The sequence below is a fragment of the Chiroxiphia lanceolata genome, chromosome 13, assembly GCF_009829145.1.
Source record: "Chiroxiphia lanceolata isolate bChiLan1 chromosome 13, bChiLan1.pri, whole genome shotgun sequence".
Taxonomy (NCBI): domain Eukaryota; kingdom Metazoa; phylum Chordata; class Aves; order Passeriformes; family Pipridae; genus Chiroxiphia; species Chiroxiphia lanceolata.
Window position 1 is genome coordinate 10934175 of NC_045649.1, and position 23941 is coordinate 10958115.

The following is a 23941-nucleotide window of genomic DNA, read 5'->3' on the forward strand; positions in this document are numbered from 1 at the left end:
CTTTGGAATTGTAGCCTGAGACAGCCTTCTGTGTGGTAATTCGATCATTAACATGTGTTATGACTTGCACAGGATAGGGAGAGACAGCATGCCCACATTGGGATCATGGTGGAATATGGAATTGCCTTGATGAGTAAACTGGATGGCATCAACCGACATTCCTTCAACAACTTCCGCCTGCGCGTCGGTAGGTTCCGTCCGTGAGGATCGTGAGCTCTGCAGCCCAGCACAGTGGGACATGAGATAGGATCACCTAGGTCTAGTGCTGGGTGCCAAAAGGTAGTACTGTCTGCTCAGCTTTTCAAATATGCCAAGCTCCTCCACGGATGGGCTTGTCTCATCACTGGAGGGAGCAGTAGGAAGACTGCAGCTGGATGAGTTTGGAGGAAATGAAAAGTACGGATGAAGAGTGAAGTACCCTGATAGTGACTGTTGACTAAGGACATTATTGCCATTATACAAATGTTTATTTCTATGTAACAAAAGTAGAAAAGGAAGACTTTTGCTTCGGCATGAATTGTGCCCCAGCTCTTTCTCGCACTTCCCATTTTACAAGGAGTGAGTCACTTCACATCTCCGGAGCCTGAGTACAACTATTTATAGAACAGTGCTGATACTGACGGCCAGAAATGTGTCGCAGAGTTAAGTTTTGGGTTGGATTTTTTTTGACCCTGAAGCTACATCTAATAATGATGTAGCTGTATGTCACACCACTTTCTACCTCAGTAATGACACCTGCTTTTGTTTGTGCAGGGATCAATCATGGCCCTGTGATTGCTGGTGTGATTGGTGCCCGGAAACCTCAGTACGATATCTGGGGCAACACTGTTAATGTTGCCAGCCGAATGGAGAGCACGGGGGAACTTGGGAAAATCCAGGTAAACCTATGAGCCTTGGAATGCCTAAGGAATGATTTCTAATTGGTTGTGGATTTTTTTTGTTTTATGTGAATAATCAGAACAATTTCACAATAGTTTCTAATTCTTTTCATACAAAGGTCACAGAAGAAACAAGCAAAATACTACAGGAGTTGGGATACTCATGTGAATGTAGGGGACTCATTAATGTCAAAGGCAAGGGAGAACTGAGGACTTACTTTGTTTGCACTGAGACAGCCAAATTCCAAGGTATGGGACTGAACTGAGGCTATGATGAAGTTAATCAGAATAGACTTAGAACTGCCTCCCTTCTGTGAAGACTTAGAATTTCCCTCCTTATGTGAAGGACTTTATTCTAAAAACATGTATGTACTGTTCCTATCTCTTCTACATCTCAAGATAATTTTTTTTAACACAGAAGAGTTCTGAAAACTTCCTAGAAGACACACAACACAGTCTGAAAAAGACTACCTTTTCCTGAAATAATTTGAGGACTTACCTGGAATTGCCATGAAGCATTTTCAGTCAGCTTCTTTCCTTACCTGCACTGTGGGAGTCTTAACAGCTCCAGTAACAACACGTGTGGATGCACTGTGGAACTCATTACCATGTTAAAAACATTCCATTGCCTCGTTTTTTGGACACTGCTTTTCAGTATTGTGTTTGGCCAGGCATGTGCAGTGATACTGTGGGCACTGCATATCCTGCTTCTAATGCTGAACAGATTCACAGAAGACAGCTGAATAACGGGAAGAGGAACGCAAATAAACTCAAATGTATCATATGACAACTGTGCTGAGCCCGTCTGGGGAAAGACCCACGTTGCACAGTATCTGGTCATTTTATCATCCGTGCCTTCTCTGCAGAAGTACCTTGTGTTACACAAACGTTATCGTGACCAAGAGCTGTTTGGAAATAACTTTCATCTAGTTCAGCACGTTTACATTATATTACATGTTATCCTTCTGTGTCTCTTTATTTAGTATCTGCATGTGCATTTTATTCAGTCACATATAAGTCTTAGGATTTTTGACTTTAAATTTCAGAAAATCCACGGGATGGTGAGGAGTGTGGGGCACCTGCGGTTTATCTGATAGCCAGGCTCTGACAGCCCCTGGTGTTGCTGACACTGGCAGTAATTCTGCATGCTGACTGTGTTCTTGGGGTACTTAGGGAAGAAAAAAATAATCTGTTCTGAATTGCTGGGAAACTGAAGAACAGACTTATTAAGATAGTATTAGAAACAGTAGCAGATACTGTATTAACAGAACTGTGTCTGAGGTGCGGTTTGGGTTTTTTTTGATTTTTGTTTCTACTAAACACTGGCTGGTTTCTATACCTTTTAAAGGCAATGCAGTCTATGAAACAAACTTTTTGAAGGTAACAAAAGGATGTATGGAAAAAAGTATTCACAATGGAAATGTTTCAGCAGAGCCCCAATGCTTAAAGTATGAGTTGAGCATTCATACGATCATCACGGAAGTTGACTTACTGTAAGTTAGTTGAGTTTAGTCTGTAAAGTTTTTTAGCTTAGTGGCTTTTGCTGATTTCTAAATTGGCATTTTTCTACTTTCTCCAATCTCTTAATCTGTTTTCTGTCGGTGGAGATAGTATTTTGTAAGGTTAACATCTTTTGCCCAATTATGTGTATTAACCAAAGATGGATTCTCCCCTCCTCCCCACATACAGTAGGGCTGGACAGCGCAGTGATTAGTGAGTACAACACCTGTTTGGTTAAGCCTTACCCTTCTACAAACAGAGCAGCATTTACTAATGTTTCTGGGTTTAGTACTGACCCGTCCTGGACAAGTGTTTAAGCAGTCCTATGCATCACTGCTGCTTTCTAATTACTGTGTAATTTCTTTAGAAGATGAAGTGACTATGTTTCAAGACAGAAACAAATCTAAATATTGTCCAACTGTGGATTAAACATTGTGCTTGTAGCCTTTGTCAATTTTGTAGGTCAAATCTATGTGTGTAGTAGGTCTCCAACAGAAAACAGCATGTTAGGAAACCTTAGTTTGAGGTTGTCTAGTTCACAAGTGGGCTCTGCTGAAGAAGAAAGCATCTTATGTGGTGTCTTGTTAGTGCAAGTCAGTGTTATAGTTGAATAAACTTTCAAACAGCTTTAGCTGCTCTTGTATGTTGTGTATTTGTAGTTACAGGTGCTCAGTAAGCATTTGTTTATTTATTTATTATTTTATAGGGACCATGCATGTGTCAAAGGCTCCTTTCAGCAGTCTGATGTCCTGTTAGGTGAAGTGACCATTTGTCTCATGAATCTATTTTGAAAAGTGCATTATGCCTATAAATAGAGCTGGCTCTGAAGTGCTTCTGTTCACAGAACTAGTAGAATGTAGATGTAAGTTATCTAGGAAAGAAAATTTGCTGTAACAGCATTTTGAAATGATTTTGTTTACATGTTGCCTTGTCAGGCTGGTAACTTGCTTGGGTGTAACTTCAACTCAGCCTCATTTGCAGAAGTGGCAGGAAGAGCTGCAGCTTTCGAAGGGGAAGGAGTTGGGTTTTGATGCAGTTTTAAAGGACTACTGGCTTGGTGTGCTGTGCATGGTGTACTTGGGGAAGTTAGAAACTGTGTTATGAAAAAAGAGGATGACTAATTTCTCATCAGAAGTGGAACTATGTAACATGAGAGCTATATTCAACCACAGAAAAAGTTCAACTCCAGAAAAAACTGTATTTAAGTAATTGTTTTCAGCAGTCCTTCCGAGAGCGAACTGTGAAACTTAGCATTGAGGAAAAAATCTTAGTAGAAAAATCTTCCTTACAGCATTATTTTTTTTCTTAAATGGAAAAAATGGCACTGTATCTAATCTGAAGAGCTAATGACATCTGGAATTAGGCATCTGTTTTAAAGAACAAACTTTTGTTTTTACCGTGAAATAAAAAACTTCCTGAAACATGTTTGGTTTTACAATTATTTTGATGAAGATTCCCATGAATAGAAGGTATATTCCTTACAGCCCTGAGAGTTAATGGGATTGTTTTTACCTATAAAGTAAACTAAGTATTTATCCTTTTAAAAAATGTTGCCAGTAGAAAATGGGTAGAGTGACATCCATGTGTTCAAGAGCTGAGGAGAAACTTCAGTTATTGATGTTCTGTCATTGGTGGCCACCTCCTGCACTGTATGAAAGGTGGGTGATGGGCAGTGAGATGCTGTGGAGTGAGCCAGTAAGGATCTGGCTGGCACAGCTGCTGTGCATCTTGTCTTTTCCTTGTAGCATGAAAATGACTTACATATTAATGGAAAAGTACTAGTTATTACTAATTACTATTACTCCATTACTATTAATGGAGTAGTATTTCAGCTGCAGTTACCTAGAACTGAAAAAATTCCAGTGGTGACTATTAAGAACTCTCCTGGGAGAACTGAAACTACTGGAGAAAAGACCAGCTTGACAGGTAAGACTTCTGAAAGTTTAAAAACAGTTAAATAAATGTTTCTGCAGCCATATTTAGAGAGGAGGAAGAAAGGGAGGGCAAGGATGATGGGCATGGCTGGGGTTAGAGGGTGGAATTCATGATCCTGCTTTGCCTTCAAGTTACCTCTTAGTTCAGTTCCCTGCCACTGCACACATCAGTGATGGCTGATCAGATGGAACTGCAACACTACATGACATTCCTCTTCAAGTCCAAGGTTACACAGGAATCACGGGGTAAAAAGAAGCAATATTTAAAAATCAAGGATGCCTGTGGTAAAAGCTGTGCATAGCACTGTGATGGTGTGAGAGTAAGTGATGAGCACATGGAAAAGCCTTCTTGGGTGAGTCACTGGCTCCACCTGTGACACTGCTAGAATTCTCTGTGCCTAAGAGCTGTGCTGTTGGTCTGCCTTGTCTGCAGCTTTGATGAACAGGGAAGTGACTTTTAATGTGAGGAGGCTTCTAAATATATGCTCCTTTCTGATAAGCAAACCTAAAATCATGACCCAGCCAGTGTCTAGCAATACCTCCATGTAATATGAAGAATTGTCCACCTGAGCATTTCAGAGTCCACTGTACTACTGCTGCCAGCAGGTGGCTTTGTTAGTCTCACCTGCTGGTCTCACCTAAGCCTGCCCCCAAGTTTTAGGATATATGAGGAGACAGTGAGGTTTCTCTAAGAGGTTCATGCCCATTCAAAGTTTCACAAAGCTGAGCTTTTGTTAATTCATCACACTAAATTGGTTTTATATAAAAAGTTTATTTCTCTTCCTCATGTTCAAGAGAGTTGCACAGTAATTTTAAAAAGGGGAAGCTGCATGTTCAGATACTACTGATGTTTGCACTAACCAGACTCAGAGACAGAGTCTATACGTTGCATTTAGAAACTTTTGGCTGAGTCCCTGCACCATATATAGGCACATTTTCACTATGCTTTGACTTTTCCAGACACTTGACAATCTAGGAAAACTTAAATGCTTTAAAATAATACAGAATGCAAAAAGAATAATTTAGTACATTTATGTAGCAGAAGTAACTCTAATACAAACCCTTCAACTTCAAAAGCCATCAGTTCCAAAATTTAATAAACAAAAGTAGTTTAACACACAATATACACACATGGTGAATGCACCTGAAGGACCTTTACTTGGTTCTTAAACAGAATCAAACAAACAACTGTAAACTGAACTGAACCTTCAGCCTGTAACTGCGCCACACTCGTTTTCAGGGATGGTGATGGTCTTTTTAGGCTCTTCAAAGTCTGAAAGTTTACAACAGATACCAAGTCACTGAACACATAAAATGTTCAAGTGAAAGACATGCATATAGAGCAGAGCACTCCTCAAGTAATTTGCTATTTGTGCAGACAGTCCTTTGTTAGCTGTACTGCAACAGTCCCAGAAAATCCTGTGTTTTAGTTGGTTCTGTTACACAGCTTCTCTGGTGCAGTGCTATGAGTAAGAAAATGCTCAATAATTTTGAAACTGAAGTTTCTTGAGCAGTTTCCTTGAGAATATAAATAAGTTCCTGAAGTAATCCTGCTCTTTCAGTTAAAATGTTATTTAAGGAAAACTTTAATAAGCCACAGATTGAGTAAATTTGTTGTGTGAATTACATGAGAGGAAATTCTCCTCTGCCTTATCCCTTATTACCTATCTGGGTATGCTTTGGCCACGCATGTGCCACAAGGGGCAGGTCTGGTTTTGATATTGAGACTTTCCACTGACCAGGTTCCCTAATCCAGCAAAAACAGCCATTACTTTTGGCTGGATGAAGGTGCTGTCAACTTCCAAAGCACGACAGCTGGCCAAATTAAGCAAAAGGAGTGCACAGCCAAAAGCCTGGAGGAAAAGGAAGCACGAAGTCCTTGTTTCAGCAAGTGAGGAATTTTAACTCTTCTCCTGCAAATTCATGGTAAATGGAAAACTAAAACTGAATGAAGTGCCAAGCTTTAAAATTTGGCAATGCTGTAAGATGGATGGTAAAGTAACCACATTCCATATATCCAAAAGATTAACTTTGGACTGAGACCAAAGATAGCAACTTTCCATTTGAAACAGAATTTTAAAAGGAGAGAAGTGAAAACTGGAACTACACTACTGCAATTTCTACCACAAGCCAGTCTTAATGATTTGCAGATGTGATTCTGTTTCTATGATGCTACAACATGTTTTTGTATACTCACCCTCTGTCAAATCTACCCAGCTGTCTTCTGTGTCAGGTACAGGAACTGAGATTCCCATTGCTTTCCGGATTCCATATGTACTAACAATATCACCTGGAGTCACTTGTTGTGCAAGTTCTTTCAGGTTATTGGTTACTCTCTCCGCTAGAAAAGATAAGTGCATGTATTTATATGCTATGTACAGACACAAACCCTCTGGAAGAAGGTCTGACTGCTGTTAATTGGTGTAACACGGCAGACCAGTAACCAGATCCAACCTGGACCAAAGCTGTCCTTGCAGTAAGAACCAAGCAACCCTTGATCAAAGACACTTGTAAAACTCATGGAGTTAGAGGTGTTTGGCTATTGTCTGCCCCATGGCATTAGAGATAGCTCCAATCAGTTCTAGGGACATTTACAAAAAAAAGGGAAATACTTGCAATTACTGTTCAAAACTTTCATTTGGCTTCACATACAAAAAAATTTAATCTTCTAGGCCTAACAGGGCACGTATTCTGCACTACAGCTCTTGAAATTCTTTCTTTCTTGGAGTCGAGACAAGTTGGAACTTATCAATTCTGCAAGAATGCTCAGAAAAAAGTGTATTTACCCAAGTGCATTTCCCTGTAAGATGGACCCAGAAGACAAATCATATTAGGGGGTGGTTTTGTACTTAGTCGTTCATTTTGAGCATCCTGCAGTTCTCTGAGCAGCTTTGTTGTTTCATCAAGTTTCCTCTGGAAGATTTCAGCCTCTGTTTAAGAGGAAAAGAAAGTCCTGATTAGTAAGAGAGTATATTTACTTATATTATGATATAAAATATGGTAAGGGACCGAGAAACTGAAGCAGTTACAGATATATATCAGAAGTATGACTACCAAGAAAACTCACCCTCAGAATCAAACTCTTCTATAGGCATACCAAAGTTTGTGACTGCCTTTAGCGCTGTAAGTCTGTCATTATTAGCAGCATCCAACCTGGCAGCAATATCAATTTCCATAATCTGAAGAAAAAAAAAAAGGCAGCAAGTAATAATTTAGAAAATACTTAGCTCAGCCGTGAAACAACAAAATTGTTTTGGGAGAATCAGAACACAAAATCAAAGTTAGTTTGCTCTACAAAATAGGTGAACATACAGAGGGAAAGCTGAAAAGACACCTTGTGAAACTTACTGTTCTACAGTCACTCAGTTTACTATTCTATTTCATATCCAAATAGAAAATGGCATCTGCCAAAACCACTGGGGACATGCACAAATGATGCAGTAATTTAAGATCAGCATCCCAATTAAAAAACAACTAAAAATTCCTTGAGCTCACTTAAAGCAGATTTTATTGAATATCTGTGGCCAAAATTCAAGAGGAATCTGGGCACTGGCTACACATGAAGGCTTCAGGAGAGCAGCCCTTGCCCTAAAACTGCTTTCTCTAACTGAGCAAAGTTTGGGTGCAATGATTTAAGAGCTCTATTATATTGCCTGCAGGGGCACAAAGCGCGAACTTCTCCAAGACCACTATGTATCATGTGGCATCTTAAATTTATATTACAAGTTCATGTTAAACCAGACCAGATTAAGATAAAACCAAAACTATAGCTCCCAACAATCACAAACAAAAATATATAAGCATTTTTTTCTAGTTCTCTTGACATATAGACAACTTTTTGGAGAATCTTAGTCTCCTAATGCCTAAAAGGAGCATGTCATTGTCATGAGTCCTGGTGTGTATTTAGAGCTTGTCAAAGTCTCAGTGTGGCTGCACAGGCCTTACAGTTGTAGGAGTTTCATACCTGTGGGCTTAGATAGGTTGGTTAGAGTAGTTAATTAATATAGAAAAAATTTACCTTTACATCTTTTATTGCATCACTTCTTTCATGTGGGCCTTCAGCTTCCTCCAGTGGCTGAATAGATTTTTAAAGAAGGCATTAAAATTACTCTTTTAAGTTCAAAGTAAAATCTTACAAAATGCAGTATTTTTAAAGGGAAGTAAACATACAATGTCATAATGAGCTTCCTCTGTAAAGCAAGTTACAATGCAGCTATTTTTAGAGTTTTTCCTGAGATTTTAATGTTTACTAAAATACATTTTTACAGCGTAGGTTTTATTGCTCTTTGTAAAGTTCAGATGTTTTCTGTTTCTGAACATAACTGTATTTCTCTTAATACTGGCAACAGTAAGTGGCTGAACCCTGTCAGTCAGTGCCACTATTGGGTACTAGAAAAGAGCTGAACTCATAATGCTAAGCAAAGGTCTGAACTGAGGCTAAAACATGATCTTTAGTCCACGAACTACTTCTGGTATTGATTTAGGTAATATTTGACCTATTAGTGAAAGGCTACAATCTCTTAATTTCAACAGTTTGTATTGATTTGAAACTCAAAGCAGGACTTTTAGTTAACAGGGACTGCCCTGAGGAGATTCTCAAATAATTCCTGGATTGTCAATTAAGTAATCAAATCTTTGATTCCAGTCAGGTTTAGCATAGACATGACTGAGATCCCCTAAGAATTTGAAGAGTCAGTGTTTGGTATCTTTACACAGCAGATATTTGAGTTCAAAAGCACTGTACCAAGTAAAGGAGAAAACTACTTACTAATTCTCCTGAACTAAACAGTGGCTGCTTGAAACATGACAAACTTTTCATGGAAACAAGAAAGCCTATCAATGATCACATCATTTCTAAACAACTACTTATTGCTATTTGCTTACTAAATGGAACAGGAGCCAGTGATAATGAGAATGGGAAAGTAGAAAAAGAATGTGTGACTACGTCTATATCTACAGCATGTTGTTAATATTCATGTTTCACTAATTAACAAGTCAGAATAATCTCTTTCCAGAAAATGCAGCTACTGTAGGCAAAGATCAATCTTCACTTTCAAATGTTACCAATTACAAGGGAGCCCATCAATAGGATCAGCATCATCTTTCTCTTGCTTTAGAGCTTGTGTGCTAAAACCAAAGACCAGGCAGTATTCAAATCCACTCTTACCATTTCTAGTTCTCTGAGAGCTCTAGAATGTCCTCCTTTAGTTAGAACATCAAGCAAACTATCAGCCATTAAGAGAGGATAATCTTGGGATTTCATAAAAAAATCTTGAATACTGAAAGAATAAAGATAGTTAAGGTAACTACTTTCACAGCAAACATGTAATGCAAAAAAGTTATCTAAGGTCAAACCAATGTGTACAGCATGGAGAATACAAAAAGTAGCACAGGATTTGATCTAAATGGCTTGCCTTAGTTTAATCAGTCATGCCTTCTGTAGCTGAGGAACTCATTCAGAATGTGAAAACTGGAAAAACTTGGAAAAGTGTACTGGCTCAGGCACCTTCATCAGCATGAAAGGAAACTTGCACAGGCACTTCATGTTTACACTTAAATATTCCCCCATTTCATATGAATTTATACAATGTGTATGCTATTTGTGAAATTCTCATAAAACAAAAGGGCTTTGAAGTTTTTATAATCAAGAATAATAAACCTGGTAAGGATTAATTATTTTTACTGTAGTAAATAATATGAAATTTAAGCAGAATACACACTGTTAAAGGATTACATTGGGAACCACTGTGTTTGGACTCAGCTCTCCCACTATCCACTGTGTCCGTTTGGTCAGCATTTGACATTCAAGGCTGTAATTAATTTTAATTAATACTAAAAAAATCCAGTTTGTATAAACATTTGTACCACTCAACATTTTTCTAGCTTTGGACATGAGTCCTTCAGTTAGTTATAAATACATTTAAGTTTTAGACAGGGTGTTCCTAGGGATTAGTAGTATCAAAATTCTTCCACCTTGGCTAATTTCACTTTAGAGGCAGGTTCTTTTATTAAGTATTTGCTTCTTAAACAAACAAAATCCCCTGAGCTACGAAGACAGCAGTGAAATCATTCCACAGCAAAGACAGCCCATACTGCAGAGAGCTGCACAGAACTGCTTCTGGACATGTAAGCTGTACTATGCATTCTGGTTGGATTACCTGGAAGATCCTTGATTAGAGTCTTCCCCATATGTTGAATAGATTAAGTCAGAATCTTCTTTGCTTATGTTGGCAAATGTAGAATCATATGTTGGCGCATAGGAACTAAAGGGTCCATAATTCAAGTATGTCACTAATGAATAACAACAGTATTAATTATTACCTGTGATATGCACGCATCAGATAAAATGAGAAAGGGAAATAAAACAATCCCAGAAAAGAAATTTTTAAGAATGTATTTCTTAAGGTGAAAACAAGCTTTCACAGAACACCATCTGTTCACACTGCAACATCTTTTAGTAACCTCTAAATCAAATACATTTGTATTTGCAAATGTGTTATTAACAACACTGTGTGCCTTGGCACAATAGGAACAGCCCGATGCTGGTAACAGGTTCTCAGGCTTTCCCCTATGCTCTTTGAAAGCTACCAGAACCCTTTCTTTATCTAGTAGAGTTTCTCTTCTCAGTGCAGATGAACAGTAAATATGCTGCCCCTGGACTTTGATATGCTATTTAGTTGTGTCATAGACACAAAGAATCACAGAGTGATTTGGGTTAGAAGGGACCTTAAAGACCACCTAGTTCCAACCCCCCTGCCATGGGCAGGGACACATGTCATAATGTGCTTTGTCATTAAAAAAATCCCTAGTTCCAAATTTGTGTGCTAGTAATGAGATCAGTGTATTTTGTTTATGTAAGGAGGATTATATTTAAAAAAAAAAATCAGCACTTACCTGGAGTAACCTTGTTTCTTTTATCTTCTTTGAACCCTTGTAACGTATTAACTCCTGACTGAAGCCTTCCTGCTGTCATACCCAGCTTCACAGGGCAGTAACCCGGTTCTTCAATAGGATATACCAAAATAAAGAAACAGAGAAGGCATATGAAGATGTCTAAACTCATTCAATGCTCATATCTAGAAACTCAGAATAGACAGGACATGATTCTCAAAGTGTTTTCCTCTCCAAATGTTTCATACCGAAGTCTGTGTGACAAAATGATTTGGGACCCAGGCAGTTCCCAGTCTCGGAATATCTGTGATCTTTTGGGTCAGCAGACACTTCACTCTGTACATGGACCAGACTTCAGAGGATCCCAAGAATTAAATGTGCCCAAGCACATGGCAGGTAATCTCTTCCCTAACAATAAAAGCTTTCTCTTGCAGCTCTCACAAAGAGCTGACACAAAACAGAGAAGCAACAGCCACTGAGGGCTCCCTCCAGCTGCTCCTAACAACAGCCACAGCTGAGACCCATCTACGTGATCCCTCAGCTGCAGCTTGTTCAATCCAGATCTTTATCAGATCGAAAGAGGCAGTCAGTTCTCAGTTGGGATTTGCAGATGAGGTAGGTGGAAGAGGTTTGTTACCTGAACTATGCCAACTTACCTCCTGCAGTAAGGTCAACTGGATTAAGGAGGCCCAGAGTTGTTGTACCATCTGGTTTTCTTCTTTCAAATTCACACTGAAATAAGATCAGACTATATTAATTTATGTACTAGTTGAAATTTCTGGTCCTTAAACTAATAAAAACATCCAATGAAAGTGTCCTACCTGCAGGAATGAGAAAGGAAGATCAGTCACTCAGAAGTGAGTGCTGCTCTATAAATTTTTATTGGTACTAGATATAACTGTAGTATTGGTATAGGCACAAGGAATTAAGAAATTATGATAAACATTAATGTTTCTACCAAGAGGCAAAAAAATGTAATTCATATAGAAAATGAAATGGGTACAGGATTACCAACCTGGGTCCTTCTCCTGTAATGTTAATAACCTTTGATCAGATATGTGCCTGTTTCAGAACGATGAGGTTTTTACAGGTCAGATTTGAGATATTTTCTTCAGGCTCCTACTTTACCAACAATTTCTGAAAATTGAAGCTCAACTCGCTTTGCTGATAAAATTCAGTGTGCATTCAACTGATGTGCCTTTTTTAGCCTTAAGATGTCACACAGATGATCGCTCATGTAAAATGGTGTAAGCTGTAGCAAAAGCATACAAGGAGTGTCAACTGACCTAAGATGCTGAGGAAGTCTGGTTTGTGGAGAAAGTGAACAGAGCTACCAAACACACAAAGATTTACCTGGCTGTTTGCAAGTCTTCTGGTTAACTTGCCTCCAGATTCTCTAACAATGCGATCAATCTGCTCCTGTTCCCTTTCCAAGCTATTGCTTCGTAATTTGTCTTCAAGCAGGTCTTTGTCCTTCCTGCGAATAACACCCACACAACTCAGTTACCAGCCTCAACACCACTTGGCTAAACAGCACTAAAGGATACCATGACAAAATACAGCCAACTCTGTAAACTGGTTTTGCAGACACCTAACACCAGAAAAGTGTCATTTAATATGACTGTATTTAATAGAGCTGGGGAAGGCACGTGACACAAGTTCACATCAGCAAATACTTTTTTATGTTAGTAACTGTAAATGTCTCTGTGTAAAGGTCTCCCATAAAACTAAGATATTTTTGGTATATTACATACTTCCAATTTTAGAATCTAGTATCTATCTACCTAAGGATTTAGTATTTTGAAATCTGGTATTTCTAGACATTAAAAGCTATTTCAGGAAGCACACTTTCTGTAGCTAGGCAGTTACATGTTTCAAATACAACTGCTATGCCAAAAAAGAAGAAAGTAACTGAAACTGGGTTTATAGTTATTTGTGCCAAAATTTTTAAAAGGACATGTTTGTGAGCTTTCTCCAAAACTACACTAGTTCTGTGAAATGAACACTAAAATAGAAAATAACTGAAGGAATGGAGTTGATGAGCAGTACAAGGTTATCTACATGCAAAAATGACGGTATCGTAAATTATTCTAAACTTAATTGGTTTTAGCATATGGGGACACTTCATATAAGTGTTGCTCCCTTGAGATGAAGATGTTTTAGTGTATAAGCAAAGAGAGAACCCACATCCTCTGGTCACCTTGTTTCAGTAGCATTTAAAGGATGTATCCTATAATTGTTACTCAAATAATACTTCACTTTTTGTGTTCTTTGCTAGGTGATTTGAATGCTTTGGTGTCACCATCCAGAGGTTCTCCCTTGTCATTCCCAGGACCATTTTCATCTTCTCCAGTTTGCTGCAGTTCTGTCTTGTCCTTCTGCTTCCTTGTCTTCTGCAGGTCAGCCATGAATTCTATACTTTGTTTCAGGCTCTGAATTCTCTCCTAAAAAACACCGAAATCCTTTTATTTGTTTCTTCAATGAATCTTTCTGTAACCTACCCAGAGAGGTTGATTTTATTTCAGCTCTTTCTTTCTTACACTAGCAAATATAAATGCAGTTTAGAAAATTAAATAAAAAATGCGAGTATTTCTTCAATAACTGATCTGGCAGCAGTAGTAAAACAATGTACTACTTAAATTCCAATATACATGCATTTGACAAATATTAAGCAGGTTTTTATTAATTTTCATGAAATTGCTGTAAAAAGACGGATCAAAAAAAGAAGCAGCATATTTTTTAGCATTTTGGTTTGTATTTTTTATTACCTGGCTAAGTATCTTCATCCCTGAGTGCAGCAGTTTTTTTGCAGCTTTGTAGTAAATGGTGTCTGGTTTGTTGTAAATCATTGCATTAGTACACATCAATTTGAAGTTATCCTGTACAAACATTAATAATTTTGGAATGAAAGTTAAAATTTTATAGTGCACTATACCTTGTTGAAAATGCAGTGTCTTGAGCTTTAGGGAAAAAACCCTTAAAGAACATTTTTAATGAATGAACTTCAGAAATTTATTAAACATGTAAATAGAAATAAGTATGTAACTTCATTTTGAGACTTGAATCTCTCAGCCCAACAAGCATTCTGAAAGTATTCTTAAGTATTGTTTGTAATTAAAGTTTAAAAAGTTTTAATGGAAGCTCTCATAGCTACACTTGCCCAATCAGTAGTCATTAAAACAAAAAGTGAAGCAACATAAATAAGACAATGAAAAGCTGCAGTTCAAAGTTGAACTATTACAAAGAACACACTAATGTTACAATGTCTTCAGTTAGAATGAAGAAACATCAGCTTGTTTGAATTTCATTTCTTGAGTAACTGATCTAGAAACTGCACTTCTATACCCACTGCAAAGCCTCTATAGGCTTTGTTTCATCACATTCTCAGCTGTTTACAAAGTTAAAATTAAAAACTAACCAGAAACAGCTGAAACAACAGGGAATACTCTTCTGTAGTTTCAGAGATCTAAAGAAGTATGTGCAAGAAAATACAACCAATACTATTAACTAACATCTTACCTAACTGTTAATTACACACAAACTATGTCTCTCAGGTCCTCATCTAGCCCAGTAAAGAACTAGAGTATTTCTGCTGAAGAAAACAGAACGAAACAAGGCCACACAGATTTTTAAAAGCTTCAGGGGCTTTCAAAACAGGCCCTTGAATGCACTAGACATGCTACAGCACAGGCTTAAGTGGTTGCTGTCAACAGGACAGAGCTCATCATGCCTTCACTTGCTGTTGATCTACATGACCAGATAAGCCTGGAAAAAGTAAGACAGGCAAAGCCAATGAATCGACCACTCCTTGGTTTTGGAGGGGCAATACCTTAAACAAAAAAGAGCAGTCTGACAAAAATGCTAACATTTTAATTCGTAAGTAATGATCTAAAATGACAGGCTGAAGGACAAACTGACAGGTTCCTAAAACCACCTGCAGCTTTTTGAGATGTGCATTTACGAACCAGAACTGTTTTTTCTTTTACTTTCAGAACTTATTTGGATACAAAAATTCAACAAGAAGCATTTCTTCAAGCAGAACTACTAGTGCTTTCTGGAATCTTCATATTCTCATAAAATCCTACAGCTCAAGTCAACTGAGCATAATACTTCTCTAGTCAAAACAAAATTTAAAGCACTACCTTTAATTCTTCTATGGACTGGTACCCGTTGTTCTTGATCTTCTCTTTCATGGTACTAAAATCCATTGGATTTTTAATGATCATGGAATAGCCAGGGGCAATAAAGTCAGTCACAGGAAATGAAAAGAAAGAACTTGGATCCTTTCTGTCAAGAAATGAAAGACAGTTTTTTATGTTTCAACTTATAACAAAGAGTTTGGAATTAAATAGAAAGGAAAGAACTAAGCTGAAAAGGAATCAGAAACATAAAGCTAGAAATGGCTTGTGTCAGCACAATCGTTCACTTTTGAGGTTGAAAAGATCTCATAGGCAAACCCATACACCAAAAAAGTGCTGCAAACATATTCTAGAAGTTATTTCTATATTTAGATAAGTACCCCTGTTCCCAAGATGAAAAAAAAACCTAAACTTTTTCTTTTAAGGCTTTGGATTTTCATCAAGGGGTTTATGAACCCCTTTTCATAAAGGGGTATATGAATTATAGGATAGTATTAAAAAATAAAGGAACAAATGTCATAAGAATGTATTCCTGTAATTCATCGCTTACTCTGAAGTTATCAGAAGGGAAAGCTTGTTGCTAAAAGTTGTGATAGAATGTGGGTATTTATGTTAATTTTCAGGTTGTGTAAAATAGGTTTTTTACATTAACATATCCTAAGACTTTCAGTGATCTCTGACATACAGTGACATTCCTGGGTGTTTCTACCTGCCTTAAAATCAAAATGAAAGATCGTTCAACTACTCTTGTACAAAAGTCAAGAAAGATTTTCTTAAACCAGAGACTGCCTGAAAGAACTGCAAATTTGATTATTTTAATCAAAAGACATTTGGTTAATAAGACAGTAAGAGAACATATCTGAAGTTTTCAAGTGCATATTTCCTTTTTATAGTAACTAATGCTAAAATAGGAAAACTTAAGGTAAAAGAAGTTTCGGCAAGTTGATTCCAAACTCTTGTGTCTCCCTTTCAAAAGGTTCTTATGAACAAAGCATCACATTATTGGAAAATTGTCCTGGTTTTGAAAGTTTTTTAAAGTACTATACACTCGAAACTGGATGTGTTTACAAAAAGCTTAAGCTGAGGAGAACTTCTAAGTACACGTTCTTAAACTAGTATTTAAATTCCTAAAATAGCCCTCTTAGCAAGATATTTAGCAATAATATTTTAACTGAACTTTTTATATGCCTCTTTCCTTACTGTATGTTATTTTCATTCCACGGCTCTAAAAGCCTGTAGCACAGACATTTACCTCTGCAGCTGCCTCATGAGTTGATTCAGAGCTTCCTGAAGTGGTGTCTGCTCCACCTCTAGATCAAAAAGAAGTGAGGAGAAAAGGGTGTGAGACAGAACTGACTGCAAGAGGCATTTAACTTCCGAAATATTAGAAATCAACTGAACAAAACTGATGCAACTTGAGAATTAATTCAATATGAAAGAAAAGAATACAGTGGCAAACCCCACAATACATACAAGGGATCTACTTTTCTCATTGCCCTTACTTGATGTTCTGCTCACTCTGACATTGGTACCAGATACCACTCTGCAAAACAAGGATACAGGAACCTAATTCCAAATTTTTGTACGAGATGGAGAAAAACAGAGGTGGCAAAAAATATCACGTCGCTTCTTGTAGAAACAAAGAAAAATAAAATATGAGTCAATTAAAGAGAAAAGGAATTAGCAAAAGAAACGTCTTTTCCCCCCCTCCCCTACCTTCCTGCTTTGATAAAGTGCTCGTCAGTGGTTTCTCTGGTGACAATTCCATCCTGACGGGGGTCTGACATTTCATTTCCTGCTCTCCCTCACTGTCTGCATGGTCTCGATCTCGTTTCTTTTTATCCTCCTAGGAAAGATTGTTATAGAAATTTAACAGCACCTGCAAAGTCAGCATTGTTACTGTACATAACGCTCTCCGCATTTTTCAGAACAACCTCAACAAATTTAAAAAATAAGAACAGTTTGTCTTTAAACACCTTGTATTCTTTATGTACTGTCTCCATCTGCTGGACACTGAAGTAATTCAGCCATACAATGCAATGTATCACTGAATTAGTCTTTTAGAAAATGTGACAGCTGTCTGGTGTGTGCCCCTCACAAGTGGGACAGGAACAACTCAGCACAGAGAATTGTCCTAAGATGATTTTTTGAAGGTTTTAGAAAAACTAAGTAAGAAATAGTCAGGAAATTTAAGATTAGAGGTATTCATAGTACTTCAAAAAAAGTGTTATAATTACTTACCATGTTAAGAACCTTGACAAGGAAATGCCTTATTTTTAGTTTTTAGTTAAGAACTTGTGAAGTCTTCTTCACGTTTTATATAAACAGATTTGTTTAGACACAGAATTCCCCTCCCCTTTTCAATTCTCTGTGCTTTTATACTTGCCAATATTTTTCAAAAAATGAGAAATTTCAGATTACTCATCTTTTTCCAATAAAAGTACTTGGGAAAAAGGAATCAGCACAGCTAATACACCGAGTTTGAATGTATTCCAGTTTAAGAGTACAGGTTACAGTTGTATCTGCTCCTCTTCCGATGTGAAGCCCAGAGAAAGGCAGAGTTGCTACTTTTTTTTTTTTTCCTGAAGTGCAGTAGCACGAACACATACCTTAACTTTTCTCTTTCTTTTCTCCTTTTCTTCTCCAGGAACTTGTTTTTCTCCTTTCTTTCTTTTTTTCCTTTTTCTGTCCTTGTGTTTTTCATGCTCAGATTTGTCTTCGTAGAGGGCGGAATCAAGTCCCGCATTTCCAGTGGAGAGTTCAGCAACTTCGCTTCCTCCAACTTTCAGCACCAGTTTCAGCGGCTTTTCCACATATTCTTAAACCAGCAGAGAAACAAACCGTGAGTACCGCAGAAAACACGCTCCCCAGCCCGAACAACCCCGCACCGCCTCAGGCTCCTTCCAAAGCCTGCCACTGCCCCAGGTTTAATTTCCAGACCCTCCTGCCGCCTCTCCCCCCCACAGAGCCGAGCTCGACGCGCATCTCCCCCCGGGCCCGCCGGCGGAGCCAGGGCCGCGCTCCCCCCGCGCTGCCGCAGCCTCACACCCAACTTCCCAAACGGCCCTGGGATCTGAGAGCCCGCCCGGCCGCCCTCCCTGTAAGGACCCACCCTCGTAGGGGTGTTTGTCCGACTTGTGCTTCTTGTGCTTCTTGCCCATGGCCGCGGCCCGGCCCGCCCGCTGCGGCCGCGCTGTTGTGGCGGAGCCCGGCCCGGCCCCGCCGACCGGCGGAACCGATGGTGGCGCGCGTCGCCCCCTGGCGGCCTGGAGGTCCGGCGCAGGCGCAGTGGAGGGCGGGTGTGGGGAGGCTGGGGCTGGGGTTGCGTGTTCTATGATGTGTGATCTGTGATCCCTGATGTGTGATCCCTGATCCCTTCTGTGATCCCTGATCCCTTCTGTGATCCCTGATCCCTTCTGTGATCCCTGATGTGTGATCTCTGATCCCTGATCTGTGATCCCTGATCCCTTCTCTGATCCCTGATGTGTGATCTCTGATCCCTGATCCGTGATCCCTGACCACTTCTGTGATCCCTGATCCGTGATCCGCGCCTGTGAGCGGCGAGTTCGCGGCGTTTTCCGTTGCTATCATCCTCAGCTCCTCGGGCATCGGTGCCTCTGTAGAGCCCTCATAGCGTCCCACAGAATAGTAGAATCGTCAGGGTTGGAAGGGACGTCTTAATATTATCAAGTCCAACCACCAAACCAGCACTGTAACCACTAAAGCACATCGCCCAGCGCCGGATCCAGGCGCCTCCTAAACACCGCTGGGGATGGTGACTCCACCACCGTCCTGGGCAACCTATCCCAATGCCTGACCAGCCGAACAGTGAAATATTTTTTTCTAATACCTAATCTGAATCTCCTCTGTCCTGCGCCTCCCCTCACCTTCCCACGCCCTGTTCCTTCACGCAGCCGCCAGCGATTTCCCTCCTGCTCCCCTGGAGATGCCCCTCGCTCCCAGCCCGAGGGCGCTGTGCCTTCAGCCCTGTCCCCTCTTATTTCCACCCTTGGGTCTCTGGGGTGGTGCAGCGTTTCAGTGGCTTCTGCAGGATTCACAGAATCAGAGGATTAATTAGGCTGGAAAAGACCTCTAAGGTCGAGTCCAACCTAAGACCGATCTTAGGTCCAACCTAAGAGCAGACCATGGCACTGAGTGCCACGTCCAGTCGTTCCTTAAACACCTCCAGGGACTGTGTCTCCACTCCTGAGTACCCAGCCTGAGTCCTCCTGTGGTTGCAGCAGCTGGTGCTGCAGAATCTCCCCTGCCATAGCTGTAAGTGCCAGAGGGTAAATGTGAGACCAGCAGAAGGGTTATATGTACCTGAGGAAGGGTTTGCAGGCGCGTGCAGAGTCTGTACTGATCCAAAGGATGGGTCCCTCCTGCGCCCTGGCAAACAGCAGTGATGGTTGTGCCTGTCTTACACAGGCTGGGATGGACTTAGCCTCACAGCTTGAGTTCCTAAACTTGCTTACCAGTTCTCAGAGCAAATACTTTATAATCAGGTTAAAAAATCTAAGGGAAATATATGTATATTGTCCATTACAGGTTAAAAATAATTTAGAAATTCTGACTTGTAAGGGATGGTGGAGCTTGACACATTTGCCCATTTGCCTTGCCTGGCAGTATGTTCCAAAGCAAGCAAACAGTTTTCAAAATTAAATACAACATTAATTGTATAGTCTTTCAAAATTAATAGTGTATTTGTTGCTATTGCTTAAACTGCAGTCGTTGCTGTTTCAACAGCACTGTGTGGGTATTGTTTTCTGCTAACACCTCTTCTGTAATGCATCTTGGAATTTTACTTCTCTGAAGTTTGGAGTGCAAAAATAAACTGCTTCTATTTCAAAAGAGAACCTTTAATTTATTCCCACACAACAGTCCTGTAAGTATTCCTCATGTTTGTTGAATCATATGAGATGCTTTATAGCAAAAAAAAAAAAAAGTTGTTAATTAAGAATTTATGATACTTGTGGCTGTACATCGATACAAAGTTTATTTTAAGCGCTTGAGAAGATCGAAAAAATCTCTTGTCTGTTGTCCATTCAGACACTGGGAATGTAATCAGATGTGACAGCTTTGTTTTGCATTTCGCCGGTTACATTTACTGTCATTGGTATCCTGCTCAGAGAATTGTGTGGGTGGTGCTCTGGAATAGACCACAACTTTCCTGCTTGATCTTACTCCAGTAGTTTGAAATTCAGTTATAATAGACACAGTTGTTTTTCTAATTCACATCTGGATCCTTTAATACTCTTATTACATATGCAGTGAATGTTCTTAAGCATACTTTAGTGAGAGGTAGAGGGCTTTTGCGTGGGTTGTGGCCACATGTAAAAAATACAAGACTAGTAAATATTTAAAGGACATGTTTTATAGAATGAAAAAAAAGTCACTATATCCTCTGTTCCCGCAAGAGGACTGGCAGACTTTCTAAGGTTTTTTCTTTTAAATGTCTTGTGGCAAGGCCATTTGTTGAATTGTTGTTCTGAAATTTCCTGACTAATCTTGTCCTAAATTCAATAAAATCTGAGAGAATTATACACAAGCAAGTAATGTAAGATATTGCAAATATTGAGAGCTGCCCTTTCTAGGTGTCTTGTTCAATAGCATCATCTGGATCAGAGAAAGATAATTTTCTTAATGGTTAGCCTCACACACATACCTAGAATACACATTGGGTTTGCCATCCTTGTCTCTAGTCAGCTTTGCTATCAGAAGATGAGTATTTCTTTCTCCTCCAAATTCCTTATGCCCTGTTTGGGCATAATGTCTAAAATGCCATTTGGAAGCCTATGAAAAGTTTTATCACTGTCTGATATTAGAAAGGCAAGGTCTCATTCTTGTTGGTTGAATGGGCAGGATTAATAATTTCAATTCATTGCATATTTTCTGAGGGTCGTGTTCCTCATCTTAATCAGTGTCGAGTTTCTATAGCAACCAGCAATTAAGAGTGAGAGACAATAATGTGTGTTGCTATCACTGTTAGCTACTAAGAGTAACGGAGAAAATGTTGGAAAATAGATCATAGGATCATAGAATGGTTTGGGTTGGAAGGAACCTTAAAGGCCATTTAGTTCCAACCCCTCTACCATAGACAGGGACAATCTTCAGTACACCAGGTTGCTCAGAGCTCCACCCAGCCTGATCTTGAATGCTGCAAGATGTTTTCACATGTACCTTTTTCCATCTCTGAAAGAACTTGGATTGAGATCTGTGGAAAGCATAAGATCATATTAGTGTATATTCACTTAATTAGGCATCAAATAATGTAATTATTTAAATTGGTCATGGTTATTTTGGGGTTTTTTGCCCTGAATATTGAGAAAAGAAATATACAATAAACACATTTGTGGGTTAAGCACATTCTTTGTGGGTTTGTTTTTGATCAGTGGCTATATAACATAACCATTATAATTTAACGTGTTAACAGAAATATAAAAAACTTGTTGAAACCTTGTTGCTTTCTTCACTAGTTCAGGAAGAAGACGTAGATCTTGGTAACACCAGAAATATGCAGAGGCCATGGCAAAGCACAGGAGGCAAGTGTGCCAAATATTTCAGAAGAAGGTTTCTGTGAGTGCACAAGCATGTAGAAGCTTGGGAATGCTAAAATCCCTGGGAGTTTTTCATAAGCAGGTTTGGTTTTTAGTTTGTGACACACAGAAACATCAGGATAAACAGCTTTTGTGACAGATAGTAATTTTAAACCAGTATTTTACACTTGAACAACTTCCTGAAAATACCTGAACACATATGGCTGAAGTAAAGAATGTAGTCAGTGTTTTATTGATTGTTGTGTTATTAATATGATTTTTAAATCAGTTACCCATTAGCTGAAAGATGTGATCAGTGTGACTGTTTCCACGATTCTGTGAGTATTAAAGGAACACTGTCATTTTCCATGTGCATGTCCTGGCAAAATCTAGTGTGACAGATGAAATTTTTTCCCTTAATTTGAATAGACTGTCTCATCATTATGATGCCTTTTCTATTTTCAATTTAGCACTGAAGTGCTGCATATTGTCTAATTCATTTATTCATTATAATAAGCAATTATCTGTTTCTAACTCAACGTCCTCAAGACTGTAATAAACTTTATAATAAGATTGTAACTGAGTCATAATTATGGATTATTAATTTATTGTCCATAGAGAAGTCATATTGATCGTGCTGTTACATCTGTGCACCCATATTTGTATAAGTCTGTGTTTTGTAAATATCTTTCCTGTGACCTTGCCCGAATCTTGCAGGAGCCTCTTTTAATAACTCTCTTTTGAAGTGATTTTATGCACCTGAAGAAATACCTTGTTGCACCTCTGAACTAAAATAGCAAAATTTTTCCTAGACATGCATGAAATTGCATGAAATTTAAACATTTATGACCTTGGTTCCTGGCTGCTATTGCTGCACAGGTTGGGAAAATTAAGCAGGATTCAGCTGGATCCACATAGCTTCCCTCACAAGTGGAGATCGATGGACAAATGGGATTTATCCATCATCCCTGCTTTTCCCTAGTCAAGTGGAGGATTTGGAGCAAAAGAAGAGAGAAACCTGAACAGTGAACAAACTGGAACTGAAGCCTGCCTTAGCAGCTGCAGCAGGTAATTTCCTTGAGGAGCAGAGATCTTACTGGCAGAGGCCTTTTTTATTACAGCCCTGCTTCTTTTAATCTTCATTCCCTCTCTCTCTTTCTTTCCATTTAGCTAGACCTTCCTAAACAGAAATCACACTTGTATACATGAGTGGGGGTAGCTGAAATCTGCATCCCATTGTATTCTTTACTTTCTTAATAGTTACATTTGCCTACTTCAAGCTTTCTCTAAGCTCTTTAGGGCAGCAGCTATCAGGGGGTGAATTTCCTGGAACAAATCAAGAACAGAAGCTTCCCTCTGATTGCCATGTGCTTGTAGCCACATAGTAGGGCAGTGACTCTGCTTCTGTGCATGTCTAACTCAAACCCCTGTGACTGCTGCATGCAACCTGGCTACTGTCTTTCTACAGTGCTTGGAACAACAAGGTCCAAAGTTTTGCTTGGCATTTGCTATAATCATGTTGAAAGAAGTGTTTCCCTCAGGCTTGGAGGGGTATTTAACTCTTAATAAGAGTTTCTCAGCAAGACAGCTTAAGGAATGCATTATTTTAAAATAAAATTTTTTTTCTAGGGCAGTGTTGTCTAGTTGGTGAGCTAAATATTGTCAAAATATGGAGCAGATTTCCAGATAAAGCCCTACCATATGGTAGCAGCATCAGACTGGACATTGAAAATGAGGATGGAAAGTTTGAAATCTAATTTTAACTGATGCATGCAACCTAATATTTTGTTTGAGATGTAACTGAATTATATTCTGAGCCTGCTCCCATTGCCCTTGCTCATATGTGTAGTCCTGCTCATTTCAAATGCATGCAAGCTTTGCTTGTTCAATTAAAGTGTTACAGGCATGTTCTGAACTTCCTTGATTCACACGCTTGACTAGACTTTAGTTGAAGTCCTAAACTGTTTTTTCCCCCCACAATATGTATATTAATTACTTTTGTCATATTTTAAATTTACTGAAGTATCTAAAATCATCATACTGAATTATCATAGCAGATACAT

The 23941-nt window shown here is 38.9% G+C and overlaps 2 protein-coding genes and 1 long non-coding RNA gene across 3 annotated transcripts in view; 2 read left to right on the top strand and 1 right to left on the bottom strand.

Moving 5' to 3' along the window:
* Nucleotides 1-3801, top strand: part of ADCY7 (adenylate cyclase 7) — a 60311-nt gene extending 56510 nt beyond the window's left edge. The window contains 3 exon segments of the mRNA XM_032701373.1: nt 73-187; nt 754-878; nt 998-3801. Coding sequence (XP_032557264.1) covers nt 73-187; nt 754-878; nt 998-1144 — 387 coding nt within the window. The 3' untranslated portion in view covers nt 1145-3801.
* Nucleotides 3802-5328: 1527 nt separating this feature from the next.
* Nucleotides 5329-18587, bottom strand: BRD7 (bromodomain containing 7). The gene is made up of 17 exons (XM_032701354.1): nt 18455-18587; nt 17952-18160; nt 17059-17188; nt 16595-16652; nt 15346-15490; nt 13972-14082; nt 13463-13647; nt 12557-12680; nt 11860-11935; nt 11207-11314; nt 10471-10603; nt 9480-9591; nt 8331-8387; nt 7380-7491; nt 7099-7242; nt 6510-6653; nt 5329-5585 (listed from the first exon to the last, which is right to left on the bottom strand). Exons 1-17 carry the CDS (start codon nt 18501-18503, stop codon nt 5521-5523), a joined length of 1962 nt encoding a protein of 653 aa, XP_032557245.1. The 5' UTR covers nt 18504-18587; the 3' UTR covers nt 5329-5520.
* On the top strand, nt 17957-22941 carry LOC116793481. Its single transcript, XR_004359500.1, has 3 exons — nt 17957-18184; nt 21819-21918; nt 22758-22941. It is a non-coding gene; the product is annotated as an uncharacterized LOC116793481 (long non-coding RNA).
* The last annotated feature ends 1000 nt before the right edge of the window (nt 22942-23941 follow it).